Below are 23042 nucleotides of genomic sequence, written 5' to 3' on the forward strand. Positions count from 1 at the left end.
ATTTTAACTGAGCTCCATGTGAATAGATTTACCGGTCAGTTGTACACATCAAAAATAACATTGGTAATTACTGCACAAACAGCTCTGTCCATGACCATACAACAAGAGAGAGACACAACTTACATTTATGAAGAAAAAATAAACATAAAACTCAAAACAGCATTTTCTACCAAGGAATAGAACTGTACAATAAATTACTAAGAGAGATTAAAGAAATTGCATAAATACACTTATTTAAAAAGGCAGTTAAAAAGTACCTATTATGCAATACATTTTATACATTGAAGGATTACTTGTATAAAACAGAGTAGGGGTTTGGTAAAAAAAAAGTTATACAAATAAATAATAATAATGGTTATAAAACATCCAACACTCCATGTAACACCTTCACACTGTGTTTCTTCCTTCTTTTTTTCTTTTCTAGAAAACCTTACCCCCAAGCTATGCATAGCACAATACTAACACCTCTTCCTCTTGAGCTCAACATCTCATCTCACTCATTATACAGAGATGCTGACTCAGTTTTTCAGGACAGCAAATGGGAAGTTGTACTACAGAAAATGGCCCAGAGATCACCAGTGTGTGTGTGTGTGTGTGTGTGTGTGTGTGTGTGTGTGTGTGTGTGTGTGAAGTGTTACAAAACAATGTGCGTATAGTATTTGCAGTGAGTGATAGTGAGTTATGAGTGCACAGTGTGGCATTACATTATTTAAGAAGTTATTTGTAAAAGAAGTATTGTATACTACGAGTAAATCTTATGATTGTCTCTAACTAGAAGTCTCTAATGTATGTGTATACAAATTAGTTTATTTTAAATTAATCTAAACATGTAAATATATCTAAAAACAAAGATGATGTGACTTACCAAACGAAAGCGCTGGCACGTCGATAGACACACAAACAAACACAAACATACACACAAAATTCTAGCTTTCGCAACCAACGGTTGCCTCGTCAGGAAAGAGGGAAGGAGAGGGAAAGACGAAAGGATTTGGGTTTTAAGGGGGAGGGTAAGGAGTCATTCCAATCCCGGGAGCGGGAAGACTTACCGTAGGGGGAAAAAAAGGACGGGTATACACTCGCACACACACACATATCCATCCACACATATACAGACACAAGCAGACATATACAGAGGCAAAGAGGTTGGGCAGAGATGTCAGTCGAGGCGGAAGTGCAGAGGCAAAGATGTTGTTGAATGAAAGGTGAGGTATGAGTGGCGGCAACTTGAAATTAGCGGAGATTGAGGCCTGGTGGATAACGGGAAGAGAGGATATATTGAAGAGCAACTTCCCATCTCCAAAGTTCGGATAGGTTGGTGTTAGTGGGAAGTATCCAGATAACCCGGGCGGTGTAACACTGTGCCAAGATGTGCTGGCCATGCACCAAGGCATGCTTAGCCACAGGGTGATCCTCATTACCAACAAACACTGTCTGCCTGTGTCCATTCATGCGAATGGACAGTTTGTTGCTGGTCATTCCCACATAGAATGCATCACAGTGTAGGCAGGTCAGTTGGTAGATCACGTGGGTGCTTTCACACGTGGCTCTGCCTTTGATCGTGTACACCTTCCGGATTACAGGACTGGAGTAGGTGGTGGTGGGAGGGTGCATGGGACAGGTTTTACACCGGGGGCGGTTACAACGGTAGGAGCCAGAGGGTAGGGAAGGTGGTTTGGGGATTTCATAGGGATGAACTAAGAGGTTACGAAGGTTAGGTGGACGGCGGAAAGACACTCTTGGTGGAGTGGGGAGGATTTCATGAAGGATGGATCTCATTTCAGGGCAGGATTTGAGGAAGTCGTATTCCTGCTGGAGAGCCACATTCAGAGTCTGATCCAGTCCCGGAAAGTATCCTGTCACAAGTGGGGAACTTTTGGGGTTCTTCTGTGGGAGGTTCTGGGTTTGAGAGGATGAGGAAGTGGCTCTGGTTGTTTGCTTCTGTACCAGGTCGGGAGGGTTGTTGCAGGATGCGAAAGCTGTTGTCAGGTTGTTGGTGTAATGGTTCAGGGATTCCGGACTGGAGCAGATTGGTTTGCCACGAAGACCTAGGCTGTAGGGAAGGGACCGTTTGATGTGGAATGGGTGGCAGCTGTCATAATGGAGGTACTGTTGCTTGTTGGTGGGTTTGATGTGGACGGACGTGTGGAGCTGGCCATTGGACAGGTGGAGGTCAACATCAAGGAAAGTGGCATGGGATTTGGAGTAGGACCAGGTGAATCTGATGGAACCAAAGGAGTTGAGGTTGGAGAGGAAATTCTGGAGTTCTTCTTCACTGTGAGTCCAGATCATGAAGATGTCATCAATAAATCTGTACCAAACTTTGGGTTGGCAGGCCTGGGTAACCAAGAAGGCTTCCTCTAAGCGACCCATCAATAGGTTGGCGTACGAGGGGGCCATCCTGGTACCCATAGCTGTTCCCTTTAATTGTTGGTATGTCCAGTCTTCAAAAGTGAAGAAGTTGTGGGTCAGGATGAAGCTGGCTAAGGTAATGAGGAAAGAGGTTTTAGGTAGGGTGGCAGGTGATCGGCGTGAAAGGAAGTGCTCCATCGCAGCGAGGCCCTGGACGTGCGGAATATTTGTGTATAAGGAAGTGGCATCAATGGTTACAAGGATGGTTTCCTGGGATCCGTTACCCCCGGAAACCATCCTTGTAACCATTGATGCCACTTCCTTATACACAAATATTCCGCACGTCCAGGGCCTCGCTGTGATGGAGCACTTCCTTTCACGCCGATCACCTGCCACCCTACCTAAAACCTCTTTCCTCATTACCATAGCCAGCTTCATCCTGACCCACAACTTCTTCACTTTTGAAGACCGGACATACCAACAATTAAAGGGAACAGCTATGGGTACCAGGATGGCCCCCTCGTACGCCAACCTATTCATGGGTCGCTTAGAGGAAGCCTTCTTGGTTACCCAGGCCTGCCAACCCAAAGTTTGGTACAAATTTATTGATGACATCTTCATGATCTGGACTCACAGTGAAGAAGAACTCCAGAATTTCCTCTCCAACCTCAACTCCTTTGGTTCCATCAGATTCACCTGGTCCTACTCCAAATCCCATGCCACTTTCCTTGATGTTGACCTCCACCTGTCCAATGGCCAGCTCCACACGTCCGTCCACATCAAACCCACCAACAAGCAACAGTACCTCCATTATGACAGCTGCCACCCATTCCACATCAAACGGTCCCTTCCCTACAGCCTAGGTCTTCGTGGCAAACCAATCTGCTCCAGTCCGGAATCCCTGAACCATTACACCAACAACCTGACAACAGCTTTTGCATCCTGCAACAACCCTCCCGACCTGGTACAGAAGCAAACAACCAGAGCCACTTCCTCATCCTCTCAAACCCAGAACCTCCCACAGAAGAACCCCAAAAGTTCCCCACTTGTGACAGGATACTTTCCGGGACTGGATCAGACACTGAATGTGGCTCTCCAGCAGGAATACGACTTCCTCAAATCCTGCCCTGAAATGAGATCCATCCTTCATGAAATCCTCCCCACTCCACCAAGAGTGTCTTTCCGCCGTCCACCTAACCTTCGTAACCTCTTAGTTCATCCCTATGAAATCCCCAAACCACCTTCCCTACCCTCTGGCTCCTACCCTTGTAATCGCGCCCGGTGTAAAACCTGTCCCATGCACCCTCCCACCACCACCTACTCCAGTCCTGTAACCCGGAAGGTGTACATGATCAAAGGCAGAGCCACGTGTGAAAGCACCCACGTGATCTACCAACTGACCTGCCTACACTGTGACGCATTCTATGTGGGAATGACCAGCAACAAACTGTCCATTCGCATGAATGGACACAGGCAGACAGTGTTTGTTGGTAATGAGGATCACCCTGTGGCTAAGCATGCCTTGGTGCATGGCCAGCACATCTTGGCACAGTGTTACACCGTCCGGGTTATCTGGATACTTCCCACTAACACCAACCTATCCGAACTTTGGAGATGGGAAGTTGCTCTTCAATATATCCTCTCTTCCCGTTATCCACCAGGCCTCAATCTCCGCTAATTTCAAGTTGCCGCCACTCATACCTCACCTGTCATTCAACAACATCTTTGCCTCTGCACTTCCGCCTTGACTGACATCTCTGCCCAACCTCTTTGCCTCTGTATATGTCTGCTTGTGTCTGTATATGTGTGTGTGTGTGTGTGTGTGTGTGTGTGTGTGTGTGTGTGTGTGTGCGCGCGCGCGTGCGCGCGCGATCGCATACCCGTCCTTTTTTCCCCGTAAGGTAAGTCTTTCCGCTCCCGGGATTGGAATGACTCCTTCTTACCCTCCCCCTTAAAACCCAAATCCTTTCGTCTTTCCCTCTCCTTCCCTCTTTCCTGACGAGGCAACCGTTGGTTGCGAAAGCTAGAATTTTGTGTTATGTTTGTGTTTGTTTGTGTGTCTATCGACGTGCCAGCGTTTTCGTTTGGTAAGTCACATCATCTTTGTTTTTAGATATATTTTTTCCCACGTGGAAGTTTCCCTCTATTATATTCATATCATTAAACCTGTAAATATATCTAAAAACAAAGATGATGTGACTTACCAAATGAAAGTGCTGGCAGGTCGACAGAAATATGTCTGCTTGTGTCTGTATATGTGTGGATGGATATGTGTGTGTGCGCGCGAGTGTATACCCGTCCTTTTTTCCCCCTAAGGTAAGTCTTTCCGCTCCCGGGATTGGAATGACTCCTTACCCTCTCCCTTAAAACCCACATCCTTTCGTCTTTCCCTCTCCTTCCCTCTTTCCTGATGAGGCAACAGTTTGTTGCGAAAGCTTGAATTTTGTGTGTATGTTTGTGTGTGTGTCTGTCAACCTGCCAGCACTTTCATTTGGTAAACTTGTAAATACTTTGACATGTCCTATATCCTTGTAAAAAGAGATCTACGGAGGAATAAAGCTGCTGCTGCTGCTACTACTACTATTGTTTGAAGGTCTGTAACCAGACAGACAGCATACAGATGGTATACAAGGTTATTTATAAACACACCCACCCATCCTTTGGCCCTCTCCTAAATATGAGCATCCTTGTGGTGAAGCATGTAGCCCCCATTCCAGGGTATCAGTGAACTTAACAAGTTTCCTGTAAACGTAAGCACAGGTGCTTTCTATTTGTCAGGTTGGTTGGTTTAAATGGAGGGAAAGGGACCAAGCTGCGAGGTCATCAGTCCCTTGTTCCCAGTAGAACAATTACCTAAACAATGGGCAAAACAGGACAAGAAAACCACAGAGAGACACAAGAAACAGGGAGAAGATACTAAAAACAAGAGAGCACTGACCATGAGAATAAAAAAGGAGAAGCCAGCCACTCTGCACCATATTAAAGCCTCCACCCTAAAAGTCCTAGGGTGGAGGACACAGAGGGACAAAGGACATGTGCTAAAATCCAGATCAAATGATAAAACCCACCCTCACGAATAAAACGTAAAACTAAAGCTGCTGTTGGGGCACTGACATGTTGGAGCCACAGTGACAATGAGGTGGGTCCCCACGAAGGGGGAGGTAACCATGTGCGAGTCACATATGGCCAATGCAGAACCGACAACCGATTCCCTGCGAGAAGATTGCAGGGAAGATTTCCACACATTCACAGTCTCCTTAATGACTCGCAGTTTGTTGTGCATACTGTTAATGCCACTTTGTCTCCCAAAGCCGAAAAACCTTGCGGCGTAAGAAAGAACGCAGGTCAGTTTCAAAGATGCCCATCTCCAGGAGCAGTTTCCACATAGCCTGTTGGGCCAGCCTGTCAGCAAATTCGTTGCCTGGGATTCCGACGTGTCCTGGGGTCCACAAAAACACCACTGAATGACGGGACCTTTCCAGGGCATAGATGGACTCCTGAATGGATGCTACAAAAGGATGGCAAGGGTAGCACTGGTCAATAGCTTGTAGGCTGCTCAAGGAGTCAGTACACAGGAGATACGGCCGCCAGCTCTGCAGTGAAAACACTGCAGCAATCTGGCAAGGAGTGCTGTCCAATATGTCCTCCATGAACATATGCAGAGCCTATGTAACCATCAGCCATCGAGAAGTCAGTGTACACAACTTCAGAGCCCCGGAACACGTCAAGAATCGAGAGGAAGTGACAGCAGAGAGTGGCAGGGCTAACGGAGTCCTTAGGGTCATGCAAAAGGTCCAGACAAAGCTTCGACCAAGGTGTACAACACGGAGGTGTACATGAATAGACCTCAAGTAGAGGTGGTACAGGGAAGGAGTCCAATTTGGAGAAAAGGGATCACACGCGAACTGCAATTACGAGCCCTGACCTGGGCTGCCGATGCGGGAGATGAACTGCCGCGGGTGGGAAAAGGAGACGGTAAATCAGATGCTCAGGAGACTACGAATGTGTGCAACACAACTGGCGAGCAGTTGTGCAAGTCGGATCTGCAATTGAGGGACTCCGGCTTCCACCAGGTCACTGGTCACTGGACTTGTTCTAAAAGCTCCCATCACTAGGCGAATGCCACATGTTGCACTGGGTCGAGTAACCGCAGCTGAGGGCGCCGCCGAATTGTAAACCACATTCCCATAGTCAAGGGGAGATTGAACAAGGGCTCTGTAGAGCTGCAGCAGCGTAGAGCGATCTGCACCCAGTTGGTGTTGCTCAGGCAGCAGAGGGCACTGAGGTGCTGCCAGCACTTCCGCTTGAGGTGACGAAGGTGAAGTAGCGAAGTCAATCGGGCGATGAAAAACAGCCCTAAAAATCAATATGTCTCCACTACAGTGAGTGGATCGTCATTACGATAAAGTCCTGGTTCCAGATTAATGGTACGATGCCAACATAAGTGCACGACACACAACTTCGCGGCTGAAAACTGGAATCTGTGGGCTACAGCCCATCACCGCGCCTTGTGAATGGCTCCCTGTAGGCACTGCTCAGCAACACCAGTACTGGAGGAGCAATACGAAATGCAGAAGTTATCCGCATACAGAGAAGGGGAGACTGACAGCCCTACAGCTGATGCTAGGCTGTTAATGGCCACTGAAAATAGATACACTCAATAAGGAGCCCTGCAGAACGCCATTTTCCTGAATACGGGGAAACTATGGGAGGCAGCAACTCGGAGATGGAAAGTATGGAGCGACAGGAAGTTTTGGATAAAAATCGGGAGTGGGCCCCAGAGACCCCACTCATACAATGTTGCAAGGATATGATGTCACCAGGTTGTGTCTTATGCTTTATATAAGTCAAAACAGACAGCAACCAGGTGTTGGCGTGTGGAAAAGGCTGTTTGGATGGCAGACTCAAGGGACACAAGTATATCAGTGGTAGAGTGATCCTGGTGGAAGCTGCCCTCACCTGGAGCCAGTAGGCCATTTAACTCCAGAGCCCAACCCAACCCCTGACACACCATACGTTCCAGCAGCTTGTACAGAACGTTGGTGAGGCTGATGGGCCGAGAGTTACCCACATCAAGTAGATTTTTTACTGGGTTTTAGCATGGGAATGATGGTGCTCTCCCACCATTGTGATGGAAAGTCACTATTGCACCAGATCTGTTTGAAGGTGACGAGGAGATATCGTTTGTAGTCAGACGAGAGTTGTTTAGTCATCTAACTGTGGATCCGATCTGGCCCAGGAGCTGTGTCGGGGCAATGTGCAAGGGTGCTGAGGAGATCCCACTCTGTAAAGGGGGCATTATAGGGTTCACTGTGGTGTGTAGTGAACGACAGGACTTTCCTTTCAATTTGCCGTTTGAGGGTGCGAAAGGCTGGGGGGGTAGTTCTCCGATGCAGAGGCTTGAGCATAGTGCTCGGCAAAGTGTTCGACAATCGCATCTGCATCGGTAGAGAGCACGCCACTGATGTTAAGACCAGGGACACCTGTTGGGGTCTGGTACCCTAAAAGACGTCTGATCTTCATCCAGACTTGGGAAGGTGACTATGGCACCCAATGGTTGACACGTACCTCTCCCATCACTCCTGTTTCCGTCGTTCTATAAGCAGGTGAACACGGGCACGGAGCCGCTTAAAGGCTACTAGGTGCTCTGGGGAAGGGTGCCGCTTATGTCGCTGTGCTGCTTATGTCGCCGACGCTCTTTAATTGCCTCAGCGACTTCCGGCGACCACCAACAGACTGTCTTCCGCTGGGGGCCACCATAGAGAACGAGGAACCGCGTTTTCTGCTGCAAAAGCGATCGTTGTAGTGACCTGCTCAATAACAACATCGATGGCACAGTGTGGGGGAGATTCAACAGTGACAGCAGAGGTGAAGGCTGCCCAGTCTGCCTTGTTTAAAGCCCATCTGGGTATGTGTCTGTGGGCATCATGCCAGGGGAGTGACAGGAAGATGGGGAAGCGTTTGCTACCACACAGGTCATCATGTGCCCTCCAGTGGATAGATAAGTCCTAGGCTACAAATTGATAAATCAATGGCCGAGTAACTACCATGAGCCACACTGAAACCTTTGTAAGGAGTTTCAGTTTTATCTACATGTGTTCTAAATCCATAAATGTTCACTGAAATAAGAAGCCGTCTTAATAGCAAAGTTTATCTTTACCTTCCCCTTTATCATTCTGCTGAGTTGGGACTATTAGTCTGTCTACGGGTCAGCATCTTACCATTATACATCAGTTTTCCACTGTAGCCATAAATGATGTGCATAGGAAGGAGGCGGTTGTGACCTTTTCAACGTCACTACATGGAACTTGTTTATTAATTTTAATTTCCTGGACCACCACCTCCTCCAAGTAAGCATGACAATCTTGGCTCTAGACACCATGGCTCGCAGTTACACATGAGGGCAGAGACACACAGGCAGCACCACCTTTGTGAGCGGCTTTGCAATAATTTCTTCATGTTGCCTGAAACACGGCAGTGTAGTATGTTTGAACTACTGACATTTAAAATACCTTACATGACTTGTTATGTAAGCTCCATCTTCTGAAGAGATAAACTCTGCTTTGATATGTTCAGGAAGAACAGGTGTTGAGATATTACACCTATGGCAGTTACAACTTAAATTAATCCATTTAGTCATGAGTTTTCACAGTTGTGTATGTTAGCCTATTTGCAGCCTACTTGGAAAAGTTTCATAAAAGGACAGCTGTATGGACATTTTAACTTGCCTACATTACTTCCATTACATCTAAACTGCTTCAACAAGTTACAATAAATTCAGTACGAAGTGCAGTGGTAAAAACATACTCACAGCGTATTAAATATCAAACTAAATGCAGCTGTTTCTTGCAGTTCCCCAAAGACATTTTTCTTGATGCTACACATGACAATCACACCATCAACTTCCCATTTTCCCTTTGATCCACTTGCTTCTAGGTCTATTAGGTGACAACCCATTTGCTAAAATTTATGGTGTTGTGCAGTTCTGCCACAACTGGGTAACCACCATGTTGTTTTGCATCCTGCAGCTTGACATGAAGTATGCACAAAAGTAATAACTTCTTTAATGTGCTTTCTTCTCTTTTTATGATTAGAAACACATTCTGGCAGTTGATCTGTGTTTTGGTCTCATATTAATTTGTGTGTTCTCAGTATGGCTGAACTCAGGACATCTCTTGATGAGATGGATGTTAGCACCAGCAAACAGCTCAGCCGAACCACTAGGAGAATGTTAGTTGAATGTTGTAGACTACATGAACACAAGATGTGCAACTAGGGATATAGATGTCCAGTAGCAGAGTTCTCTGTTTTTACAGACATCGATTCAGCCAATTAAGCTGAGATACCTGTTCACTACGATACAATTTCCTCCACCTCACGCCATCGTGTATGCCAAAGCAAGCAAAAATTTAACAGTTATAGAGGTACCAGCTAGCTCCCAGCCCAGCAAATCTCAGGTCTGCCAAACCTGAACTCATCCATCTAATACTAAGCTACTTATGAGCTAACCATTTAGCACAAACTAAAAGGCACAGATTGCTACAAACACAACAAGCATAAACCCACTTAGAAGGACAGTTCCCAGCTGTGCAGTTTAGAGACTTGGTGTTACTGCTGAAGGGCCAGATGGCATGGATTATAGAACAGCACTATAAACAAGTACACAATTTTATGTGTCTGCATCATGCTCTGTCACTGGATGATGAAACCTGCCCTTTGTCATAGTTTAGTGGTGGCCATTTGTACTTGTGGACAGGTGGATGAAGATCACAGCCACAAAAAAGCTATGCAGTACTTGCAGTGAAGTTGATAAAAAGTGTTTCACTGATAAAAAGTGTTTCATACGTGGCATCACCTCTGATATTATAGGATATAGTGCTCAAAGATGTGAAACAAGAAATGCTAGGTGCATTTGTGGAAATTGTTTAGACCTAAGTGTTTCATTTGGATATAAACCAGCTGACAAGAGGTTGTAAGCAGACATAACATACAAAATGCATCAGGATAGGAGCTATCAGGACGGGTGCTGCTGTAGTGAACGTGCTGTTGTTGATTAGCTGCTTCTCCAGAGCCATACTGGCATAGATGATGAAAGACTCAAGGGGGTAATCCCTTTTGAAAATTAAAAAAAATCAATTTTTTCCCTTAAAATTTTCTCTGGGATATCTACTTTATTGTAGTGTTCAGCCCAGGTCTGCCAGAAACTCCATTCTCGAGTTACGTGATGATTTGTGAGAAAGTGTGTATGAAAACTATTCACAGTGAGAAAAAATTAGTCAACATCGCTGCCAATGTGGCAGCATTTAATTTCAGTGATGGCCAAAGAGGCATTGAGGCAATTATGAATGTGCTTGAACTTGAGATCAGACCAGCCTATTCCAACTTCAGCACAAAAGTTGACAGAAAGTGTATTGAGTGAGCAGAGCAGCAGATTATAGAAGCTGCCAAAGAAGCCTGCAAGACATCATGGCCACACAGAACATGGAGGAGAACCTGCTTTTGGATCTGGAAGAATTGCTGTATGGTTCAGGGATTGTTGACTTGAAGTATGTTTAACTTAATTTCAAAAAGTGTAACCCAAAACTTAAAAAACAGTTTTTCTGGAACCTGCATTTTTAAAATTGGCAGGAAACATAACTTGGGAACACTACATATGATACTGAGTGGAACTTGATGCCAACATTGAATTCTCCATCAGCGTATGTAGCTTTTTTGTGATATCTTCAAAAGCCTATTTCTGGTGCACATGTATGTCTCAATACTTTGGACAAAGAAAATGACATTTGTTTCAATATGTCACCATTTTGTTGGAACTTAATACTTTTCAATTATCATTTGTATTCTGAAAAACATATTGAAAATGACTTATACAAAATTAATTTGTTACAGGTCTAATAGGAGGGCTTTGGGAATTCCTGCCAATGACCAATGTTCTGGTTGCAAATGGTCCTTCAACCTGATACAGTGGTTACAGCAAGCATCATAGGTGAACATAAAAATGATTTCTTAAAAACAAAAGTGTAAGGAATAAAACTATTCCATCAGATTTACCATTACTTTTTACTTGACTTGGAAAAAAAGGCTGTTTTTCATGTGTTCAAAGAGTGTTATTCCCTTAATCAATAAACACACTTAAGCTGTACCAGACACTGACATGAAATTAAGGAAGAAATTTCTGAAACTTCGAGTCTAGACTGCAGTGTTCATAAAAAAATGAATCTGGACCATGCAGGGGATAAAAAACTTGGGATTCCTTCAAAACTTGATACAGAGATACCAAATATGAAATGAACATATGAATTACAAACTGAAGAGGTATTATAAATATTGTGTGAGGTAAGCAGCCTCAAAAAATAAATAAATAAATAAATAAAATAAAAAAAGACATGACGGCATCTAACACAGGTAACTGGACACATAACAAAACAGCAGACAGATCAGTATGTAGGAGCAGCTGAAAATAACAATTTGTAAAATATATAATCAAGACAATGTAATAGAAATCAAGACGTTAGATGTAACAGATGTACAAAAATGGAAAGATTAGGACACAACAGGACAAGATGGAAGATGTCACCAAACTAACTAGCCCAAGAATTGATACATGCAAATTTTCATTCCTCAAAATTTGTTGCAATGCATTAAAATGAGCAACAATATCTCAGCTTGAAAGCTTTACTCCAGCTGTGTCATCTATTAACATTTAGTTCCCTCCATATCTCTTACCTCTTTCTGAATTCTGGGTGAATTTACAAACCACTATCTTCCACTCACCTATTACTATTCGTAGCTCATTAAATTGCATTGCTAGTAACTTTACACATTCAGATCTAAACATTATTTTTTTAGCACACAACTACTAATTACAGATGTTGAGATTCCCTGTCACACAACAGTCATTCATTCGTATTTAATTTGTAGGAATACTACATACATATGTGGAAGAAAATATTAGCCACATTCAAAAACTTACGTGTTTGAAATGAAAAGTGTAACCAAGTCCGGAGGTACGTAATCAAACACAGGATTGAAAACATGTGTTTTGGAGAGTATTGCACCATCTGCATAACTGAGAACTCCTTCTGGTGAGACAAAACTATTAAATGCATCTTGATCATAGGAACACAGGTACTTAGGACTCAGCTTGTACATTGGTGCCAAAACAATGACCTGCAAAGATCATTAATACATAAATATTCAATACAGACTTCTAGCTTAGTAATAGTTAGACTGGTTAATAATCACAGATTTTAAGAAGTGTAGTGACTCTATAATTCCAAGAACTACTTGTTAGTTCTAACATATGATTTTGAGTCTCTAATGACACAAACAAGTGTATAAAGTTATCTAAACAAAAATTTCTACTACATTTTCATAACTTATCAAACTGTAATTTAATCCTCTGGCAACTCTACGTGATACTCTGCAGAATACACAACACTGCTAAAATAGCAATAAATGATGAAATCCAACAGTCTTTAGCTGCTTCCCACATAAGTTAACTTTCATTGTAAGCCCTGTGCCCTCATTTCAGTTCAGTGTTAGTCAATTAAGGCAAATCCTATGTTCTTGTATCAGCTGATTTTACAAGACTGGTTGATTTTGTTTGGGCTAAATATTTGTCCTTCCCCCATGAACCATGGACCTTGCCGTTGGTGGGGAGGCTTGCGTGCCTCAGCGATACAGATGGCCGTACCGTAGGTGCAACCACAACGGAGGGGTATCTGTTGAGAGGCCAGACAAACATGTGGTTCCTGAAGAGGGGCAGCAGCCTTTTCAGTAGTTGCAGGGGCAACAGTCTACATGATTGACTGATCTGGCCTGGTAACATTAACCAAAACGGCCTTGCTGTGCTGGTACTGCGAACGGCTGAAAGCAAGGGGAAACTACAGCCGTAATTTTTCCCAAGGACATGCAGCTTTACTGTATGATTAAATGATGATGGCGTCCTCTTGGGTAAAACATTCCGGAGGTAAAATAGTCCCCCATTCGGATCTCCGGGCGGGGACTACTCAAGAGGACGTCGTTATCAGGAGAAAGAAAACTGGCATTCTACGGATCGGAGTATGGAATGTCAGATCCCTTAATCGGGCAGGTAGGTTAGAAAATTTAAAAAGGGAAATGGATAGGTTAAAGTTAGATATAGTGGGAATTAGTGAAGTTCGGTGGCAGGAGGAACAAGACTTTTGGTCAGGTGATTACAGGGTTATAAATACAAAATCAAATAGGGGTAATGCAGGAGTAGGTTTAATAATGAATAAAAAAATAGGAGTGCGGGTACGCTACTACAAACAGCATAGTGAACGCATTATTGTGGCCAAGATAGACACAAAGCCCATGCCTACTACAGTAGTAGAAGTTTATATGCCAACTAGCTCTGCAGATGATGAAGAAATTGATGAAATGTATGACGAGATAAAAGAAATTATTCAGGTAGTGAAGGGAGACGAAAATTTAATAGTCATGGGTGACTGGAATTCGTCAGTAGGAAAAGGGAGAGAAGGAAACATAGTAGGTGAATATGGATTGGGGGGAAGAAATGAAAGAGGAAGCCGCCTTGTAGAATTTTGCACAGAGCATAACTTAATCATAGCTAACACTTGGTTCAAGAATCATAAAAGAAGGTTGTATACCTGGAAGAATCCTGGAGATACTAAAAGGTATCAGATAGATTATATAATGGTAAGACAGAGATTTAGGAACCAGGTTTTAAATTGTAAGACATTTCCAGGAGCAGATGTGGACTCTGACCACAATCTATTAGTAATGAACTGTAGATTAAAACTGAAGAAACTGCAAAAAGGTGGGAATTTAAGGAGATGAGACCTGGAAAACTGAAAGAACCAGAGGTTGTACAGAGTTTCAGGGAGAGCATAAGGGAACAATTGACAGGAGTGGGGGGAAGAAATACAGTAGAAGAAGAATGGGTAGCTCTGAGGAATGAAATAGTGAAGGCAGCAGAGGATCAAGTAGGTAAAAAGACGAGGGCTAGTAGAAATCCTTGGGTAACAGAAGAGATGATGAATTTAATTGATGAAAGGAGAAAATACAAAAATGCAGTAAGTGAAGCAGGCAAAAAGGAATACAAACGTCTCAAAACTGAGATCGACAGAAAGTGCAAAATGGCTAAGCAGGGATGGCTAGAGGACAAATGTAAGGATGTAGAGGCTTGTCTCACTAGGGGTAAGATAGATACTGCCTACAGGAAAATTAAAGAGACCTTTGGAGAGAAGAGAACCACTTGTATGAATATCAAGAGCTCAGATGGCAACCCAGTTCTAAGCAAAGAAGGGAAGGCAGAAAGGTGGAAGGAGTATATAGACGGTTTATACAAGGGCGATGTACTTGAGGACAGTATTATGGAAATGGAAGAGGATGTAGATGAAGATGAAATGGGAGATAAGATACTGCGTGAAGAGTTTGACAGAGCACTGAAAGACCTGAGTCGAAACAAGGCCCCGGGAGTAGACAACATTCCATTAGAACTACTGATGGCCTTGGGAGAGCCAGTCATGACAAAACTCTACCATCTGGTGAGCAAAATGTATGAGACAGGCGAAATACCTACAGACTTCAAGAAGAATATAATAATTCCAATACCAAAGAAAGCAGGTGTTGACAGATGTGAAAATTACCGAACTATCAGTTTAATAAGTCACAGCTGCAAAATACTAACGCGAATTCTTTACAGACGAATGGAAAAACTGGTAGAAGCGGACCTCGGGGAAGATCAGTTTGGATTCCATAGAAATGTTGGAACACGTGAGGCAATACTAACCTTACGACTTATCTTAGAAGAAAGATTAAGAAAAGGCAAACCTTCGTTTCTAGCATTTGTAGACTTAGAGAAAGCTTTTGACAACGTTAACTGGAATACTCTTTTTCAAATTCTGAAGGTGGCAGGGGTAAAATACAGGGAGCAGAAGGCTATTTACAATTTGTACAGAAACCAGATGGCAGTTATAAGAGTCGAGGGGCATGAAAGGGAACCAGTGGTTGGGAAAGGAGTGAGACAGGGTTGTAGCCTCTCCCCGATGTTATTCAATCTGTATATTGAGCAAGCAGTAAAGGAAACAAAAGAAAAATTCGGAGTAGGTATTAAAATTCATGGAGAAGAAGTAAAAACTTTGAGGTTCGCCGATGACATTGTAATTCTGTCAGAGACAGCAAAGGACTTGGAAGAGCAGTTGAACGGAATGGACAGTGTCTTGAAAGGAGGATATAAGATGAACATCAACAAAAGCAAAACGAGGATAATGGAATGTAGTCAAATTAAATTGGGTGATGCTGAGGGATTAGATTAGGAAAGGAGTTTTGCTATTTAGGGAGTAAAATAACTGATGATGGTCGAAGTAGAGACGATATAAAATGTAGACTGGCAATGGCAAGGAAATCGTTTCTGAAGAAGAGAAATTTGTTAACATCAGGTATAGATTTAAGTGTAAGGAAGTCGTTTCTGAAAGTACAGGGCTATTACAAATGATTGAAGCGATTTCATAAATTCACTGTAGCTCCATTCATTGACATATGGTGGCGAAACACTACAGATACGTAGAAAAACTCATAAAGTTTTGTTCGGCTGAAGCCGCACTTCAGGTTTCTGCTGCCAGAGCGCTCGAGAGTGCAGTGAGACAAAATGGCGACAGGAGCCGAGAAAGTGTATGTCGTGCTTGAAATGCACTCACATCAGTCAGTCATAACAGTGCAACGACACTTCAGGACGAAGTTCAACAAAGATCCACCAACTGCTAACTCCATTCGGCGATGGTATGTGCAGTTTAAAGCTTCTGGATGCCTCTGTAAGGGGAAATCAACGGGTCGGCCTGCAGTGAGCGAAGAAACGGTTGAACGCGTGCGGGCAAGTTTCACGCGTAGCCCGCAGAAGTCGACGAATAAAGCAAGGAGGGAGCTAAACGTACCACAGCCGACGGTTTGGAAAATCTTACAGAAAAGGCTAAAGCAGAAGCCTTACCGTTTACAATTGCTACAAGCCCTGACACCCGATGACAAAGTCAAACGCTTTGAATTTTCGACGCGGTTGCAACAGCTCATGGAAGAGGATGCGTTCAGTGCGAAACTTGTTTTCAGTGATGAAGCAACATTTTTTCTTAATGGTGAAGTGTTTAAACCTCCTCTACCAAGAAACGTGCCAGAACTGTGAGCTCACATCAACGATGCTTTCGAACTCTTTGATGGGGACATGCTGCGCCGAGTGTGGGAGGAACTTGATTATCGGCTTTGATGTATGCCGAATCACTAAAGGGGCACATATCGAACATTTGTGAATGCCTAAAAAAACTTTTTGAGTTTTTGTATGTGTATGCAAAGCATTGTGAAAATATCTCAAATAATAAAGTTATTGTAGAGCTGTGAAATCGCTTCAATCATTTGTAATAACCCTGTATTTGTATGGAGTGTAGCCATGTATGGAAGTGAAACATGGACGATAACCAGTTTGGACAAGAAGAGAATAGAAGCTTTCGAAATGTGGTGCTACAGAAGAATGCTGAAGGTAAGGTGGGTAGATCACGTAACTAATGAGGAGGTATTGAATAGGATTGGGGAGAAGAGAAGTTTGTGGCACAACTTGACTAGAAGAAGGGATCGGTTGGTAGGACATGTTTTGAGGCATCAAGGGATCACAAATTTAGCATTGGAGGGCAGTGTGGAGGGTAAAAATCGTAGAGGGAGACCAAGAGATGAATACACTAAGCAGATTCAGAAGGATGTAGGTTGCAGTAGGTACTGAGAGATGAAGAAGCTTGCACAGGATAGAGTAGCATGGAGAGCTGCATCAAACCAGTCTCAGGACTGAAGACCACAACAACAACAACAACAAATATTTGTCTTTGTTTCCTGTTAAGATTTTGTAAGTCTTATGTGACCACAAAATTGAAATTCTGACATAACTGAACAAGAGAAATTAACTTGTTAGGAATGTGATTCAAACATCAAACATCAATGTTATACTTTTTTGTATACAGCATACTGGTGTATTTAGTATCATATGTGCCTCACCTCTGTAAACATTTATTTAGTAAGTTCTTAAATTACAGATGAAAAATCTACAAGTACTTCATTTTGTGAAACAAACTTTCAAGGAAGTAAGTGTATCCAAGAAAGCATGAAACCAGAAATAAGAGAGCAAATTTACATAGTTATATTCAAGGTCTCTTAACCTCTCTATGGAAAACTGAGGAGAAAAATTACAGTGTCATTTAGTGCTGGCAGGAATCTTTTTACAGACATACCAATAATATTTCTTTACTTTTGTGGAATATGTATATTTAAAGTAAAACCACAAATCAGTTAAGGGTTTCAGTACATCAGTAAAGAAAAGATCTTGCTAAATGAACTTCAAAAATTTTTTGATTTCTGTGGTCTATATTTCAATTTGTAGTCTGCTACGTATCCCACAATAATTCCTTAATTTACCTTCCACAAATTCTGATTTTTGCTATGGGCTGATGTTGCTTTTTTATTTATTTTAACAATATCCTTTAGAATGATAAGGGAATGGGAAGAGTTCTGATTACTATGTAATTCTGGGATCCAGTCACACCAGTGTTGGGAGAATTTGCAATTTTCCCTTCCTCCTCCTATCTCCAGATTGGGTATACATGATTTTTAAATGGCATCTGTTTTCACCGAGATTTTCATTATTTGTTTGTTTGTATGTTTTGTTATGTTTACAAAAATCAAACAATGGAAACTCCAGGTAGGAATATCAACAATGTAGGAAAAGGTAGACTGATACTTACCATAAAGAAGACACATCAAGTTGTAGACAGGCATAATTAAAAAACACTTACAGAAAGCTTTCATCAGTAAACCACACACACACACACACACACACACACACACACACACACACGCGACTTCCAACTCCAGCATCTTTGGCCAGTATCGTGGGATGCAAGTAGCAATGTAGAGGGGGGTAGGGAAGTCTCTTCCCCTTCACCAGCCCCTCCAGATTACTGTTTGCATCCTACATGATAGTGCATTCTGGACCAACAAGCTGGAGTTGACAGTTTTGTGTGTGTGTGTGTGTGTGTGTGTGTGTGTGTGTGTGAGAGAGAGAGAGAGAGAGAGAGAGAGAGAGAGAGAGAGAGAGAGAGAGAGAGAGGGGGGGGGGGGAGATATGTGCTTGCTTGTGTGTGTGTGAATGGTGTGGGTCTCTCTTTTACTGATGAAAGCTTTGTGTAAGTGTCTTAATTGTGTCTTTCTGCAAATTGACATGCCGTCTTTACGGTAAGTAGCAATCTGTCTTTTTCCTACAGTGTTAATACGTTACAGTAATTAAGAGAAGAAGATGCTCTCCAGATTTCCCATTTAAATATACATGACAATTTATGTATGAAAACTGTAAGTACTTCCTCTGTGAATTCCAACCATACAATTCTGTATTTAACAAAAACAAAATTTTATTGTCACAAGATAGGATCTTCTTCATAAATATTTTGAAAAATTCGAAATTTAGTAAGTAGTGTATGCTGCAATGTTTTATAAATCATCTGGTTATGATGTAACAGAAACAACACACCATGTCCTGTGCATTTTATTACTTTACAGTTAGTGTTTATTTCCCACTGTCAACTACAAGGGGCATTCCTTACTGATTTACACTTTTTTTCCATCATTCATGGTGCACCATTTGACTCATCATTAGAGATGTACATGTGTAGTAATTTGGTCTAACCGTAGGTGGTAGGACAATCACTAGAAGTGTAATCCCTGCACAGAACAGTCCATTTTCCGAACAGATGTCATTACGTGAGCAAACAATGTGGAGTGTGATCATCAAGGACAGTACTGGAAGATGTGTTTTCTGTGGGAGGTGTGTGTAAGCACTGTGGATATTCACAGGTGACTGGTAGCAAGTTGTGACTTGGCTCCTCTGACTTCTGAAGGCCTTCTTCAAACCACTTTCTGGATCCTGTCACACCCACTGCAGGAGAGCTGCTCACAGGTTTTACAAGACTGTGAAATGCTGTTTGCACAAAGGTTTCCTCATAGTCCCAAGTAGGTGGTATCAGAAGACGCCAAGTCAAGAGAACATGGTGGATATGGCAATACCAGGAATCTCATTTCAGTGATTACAGCTGTCACTTTCCAACTCGTAGGAGTGTTGTCATATTGCAACTGCACTTTCCATGAAGGTGCACACTCTCCACACACTGCCACCAATCACCTGTGAATATTCACAATGTTTAGGCCCTCCTTCCCCAAAAACTATGTCACCCAGTGCTGTCCTTAATGACCACGCGCCATGTTGTCCACTAATGCAGTGCTAGCAAATGGGGAAATGGGCTGTACAGTGCAGGGATTTACACTTATAGTGATTGTCCTCCCACCTACAATTAGACCAAATTACTAGATACTTGTAGCTGTAATTATGAGTCAACTGACACACCTTCAATGATGGGGAAAAAAATGAAGTTTAAATTAATACAGAATATTCCTCATAATCCACATGCAGCAACACATTAGATGTGGGAAGTGTTTATCATGACAGGATGTGTCTTCTGCAAACGTTAAACTCCCATTTCTCTCAGTAATTAGCAATTCACAGGATAAATATTTATGCTAGTTTCTTCACTGCAATGAACATTTTTTTTAGTTTTTATGAATGATACAAAACACACGAATGACTTTCTGTTTTCTTTTCTATTACAAAACTGCTGCACTACTAGTTCAGCTCTTCTATTGAAAAACAGATACAAGAACTTACCACACTTAAATGAATCACTAGCCACAGAGAAGTGAATCTTCTCACAGATGGAGGGACTTCACTAAAGTGTTAAAACCAATGTTAATGGTTTCTTTTGTCACTGCTTGGAGAACAATTTCATATTTATCAATTTTTATTTTTGTGGTACAATCATTAGTGATGCAACAAACTGCGAAATCCACAATAGTGTGAGCCTGACAAAATGGTTTTCCACATTTTCAGTTACAGTAAAAATAGGAAGCAGTATTCATGTGAACAGCAGAAAAAGAAATCATATACTAGTATATGTTATCCAGAAACAGGTTTATCAAACAACAACTGCCGAAAGAAGTACATAGTTACTTACAGGAACTGAGAAATGTTTAGCTGCAAGAGCAACTGTGTGGCTGCCACAAAGAGCCCTTAGCCCACCATTTGCCATTACTGTATGAGTGCCAATAATAACTTTATTCACCCTGGACATTATAGCAAATATGGCAGAATCAGTTATAACTGTTGTTTGGATTTTACTTTTTCCTAAGCTCAAGGCTAACTCGTGACCCTGGAAGAAATGGACAGCAATACTTTAGAAAACAAGTATTCATTCTCAATGATGGAAATGTAATTAATACTAATACAAACACCACAAATGTATGAAGCATATATAATGAAATAGACGGCAGTCACTATAGCTCTTAATTTATGGATTAAAACCAGCAAACTCTCCTCAACATAATTATTAAGGCTTTCATGGTCACATGTTGACATATTGCCTGTTGGGTTCCATCTCTGTTTCTTCTGCCGATATTTAACAATTTTCCTGATGTTTTGCCAGCACAAGTGGATGGCACTGTCAAAAGTTCATGCTCCATTGCTGGTGGTGGACTGTTTAGTCAACATGTCAACACATTTCATAGCTATGGACAGAATGGTTCAACAATAATACATATATATTACAGCGCACCTTGAATTTAATAACAGAGTGACCAAATCTAACGAACTGCTCATTCAAAACTTCTACTCTTCTCTGTAATGTCAGAAAGCACTACAGCTTTCACCTGCTCCTGGTTCCGTTCTGCATACAAGTTGATCAAATATATACAATTTGACTGCCTAGTGTACACAATACAAATGACACAAACATATATAATCTGAAGGGCATGAATTATCCTAATGAACTGACTTATCGGATGTTACAGAAGGAGAAAAGAGCAGCAGACAGTTGCAGTTTCTCACTTGCGGCTGCATGGAATAGAAATCAGCCTGTAAGGTCAAACAAATGATATCTGATTTCCTATAATCTATGAAGATATATATATGGTTATAATAGAGGGAAACATTCCACGTAGGAAAAATATATCTAAAAACAAAGATGATGTGACTTACCAAATGAAAGTGCTGGCAGGTCGACAGACACACAAACAAACACAAATATACACACAGAATTCAAGCTTTCGCAACAAACTGTTGCCTCATCAGGAAAGAGGGAAGGAGAGGGAAAGACGAAAGGATGTGGGTTTTAAGGGAGAGGGTAAGGAGTCATTCCAATCCCAGGAGCGGAAAGACTTACCTTAGGGGGAAAAAAGGACGGGTATACACTCGCACACACACACATATCCATCCACACCATGTGTGTGTGTGTGTGCGCGAGTGTATACCCGTCCTTTTTTCCCCCTAAGGTAAGTCTTTCCGCTCCCGGGATTGGAATGACTCCTTACCCTCTCCCTTAAAACCCACATCCTTTCGTCTTTCCCTCTCCTTCCCTCTTTCCTGATGAGGCAACAGTACTAAACTTGCATATCAGGTATTTCAGAAGGTGAGCAGTGTAGCAAAATACATGCAGTTTCTCAACAACACTTGTGACTGCACGGAACACAAAATAGCACACAAGGCCAAGCAACTGTAATTTGATTTCATAATCTATAATGTACACATGATGCAAACATATATAATATGAAAGGGGATAAATTATCCTGCAGAAATAATGCATCAGACGTTGCAAAAGGTGGTCAGTGCAGCAACAGTTTCTCAGCAACTCTTGCTGCCATGCAGCACTCACAATGGTGTGAGTTTTAGGTATCTACTCTAACAACTGTTCACTTAAAACTTTATATCTTTAAAATTTATTTGTCCTAAATTAATGAGGTTTTTATAGGTTATAGGCATGTGAATTGGTAGTGTAAATCTCAAGTTGCAGGATTTCTCAATTACAAATAAAGAAGTCCTTTTCATTTTTCTAAATTAACTTTTTCTCAGCTCAGGAAGAACTTATAACAGAAAGCTTGGATTAGTTCTGAAGTTTTCTTTTGCAGTTATCAAAAACTGCTATCACTGTGAATGTACAGTATGTTACTGATTTTATAAAGAATGTTACTGAAGAGTGGTTCTATGCACGCTGGAATATGCGATTAGCCAACAGTGCACATACTCTGCAGTGGTTGTAGCACTGAGTCACTTGCCCACCTGCAAGAGCCCCTTTAGCTGGTAGGGTAGGCAGGATGCTAAGCTTCCACAACAATGAAAGGCTTAAGAACATCTACAGAGTAGTGGTGAAAGTCAGATTAGCATCCAACAACCGACTTCTTTTCTTCAGGTACACTTCTAAAAACCACTTTTGCCCAAAATGTTGCCCTCTGTCTTCCGAAGTGATTAACATGTACTGCAACGATTTAACACTACAAAATCAAAATGCTGTAGTGGTTACTGAAGGTGAGAAAAAAATTGATGTTCATCATCATATGAAAGCTGTCAACAGACAAATGCATAATCTTTCAAGGCTCCAAAATGCGACTCTTTGCAGTAAGGAACAAACTAATACTTTTGATTAATAAAATATCCCAAACAGATGAGTTACAGCAATAATTTGCCCCTACTAAACCACTATTTGTGTCAGAGCTGCCATAGTGGATGAACTCTCCTCATTGCACAAGCACTAGAAGATAAAGCTTGCAACCCAACAATGACTGCATACAGGCACCGT

The 23042-nt window shown here is 42.1% G+C and overlaps 1 protein-coding gene and 1 long non-coding RNA gene across 2 annotated transcripts in view; one reads left to right on the top strand and one right to left on the bottom strand.

Moving 5' to 3' along the window:
• LOC126259982 (uncharacterized) overlaps positions 1 to 11339 on the top strand; it is a 36729-nt gene extending 25390 nt beyond the window's left edge. Inside the window, exon 3 of the long non-coding RNA XR_007546583.1 lies at positions 11242 to 11339. This is a non-coding gene — a long non-coding RNA (uncharacterized LOC126259982). The remainder of the gene's footprint in view (positions 1 to 11241) is intronic.
• Positions 1 to 23042, bottom strand: part of LOC126259981 (translation initiation factor eIF-2B subunit beta) — an 83886-nt gene that overhangs the window by 17186 nt on the left and 43658 nt on the right. The window contains exons 6-7 of the mRNA XM_049957114.1: positions 20430 to 20624; positions 12326 to 12522 (exon numbers count right to left, since the gene is read on the bottom strand). Coding sequence (XP_049813071.1) covers positions 12326 to 12522; positions 20430 to 20624 — 392 coding nt within the window. The remainder of the gene's footprint in view (positions 1 to 12325; positions 12523 to 20429; positions 20625 to 23042) is intronic.

Source organism: Schistocerca nitens, chromosome 5, assembly GCF_023898315.1.
Source record: "Schistocerca nitens isolate TAMUIC-IGC-003100 chromosome 5, iqSchNite1.1, whole genome shotgun sequence".
NCBI lineage: Eukaryota > Metazoa > Arthropoda > Insecta > Orthoptera > Acrididae > Schistocerca > Schistocerca nitens.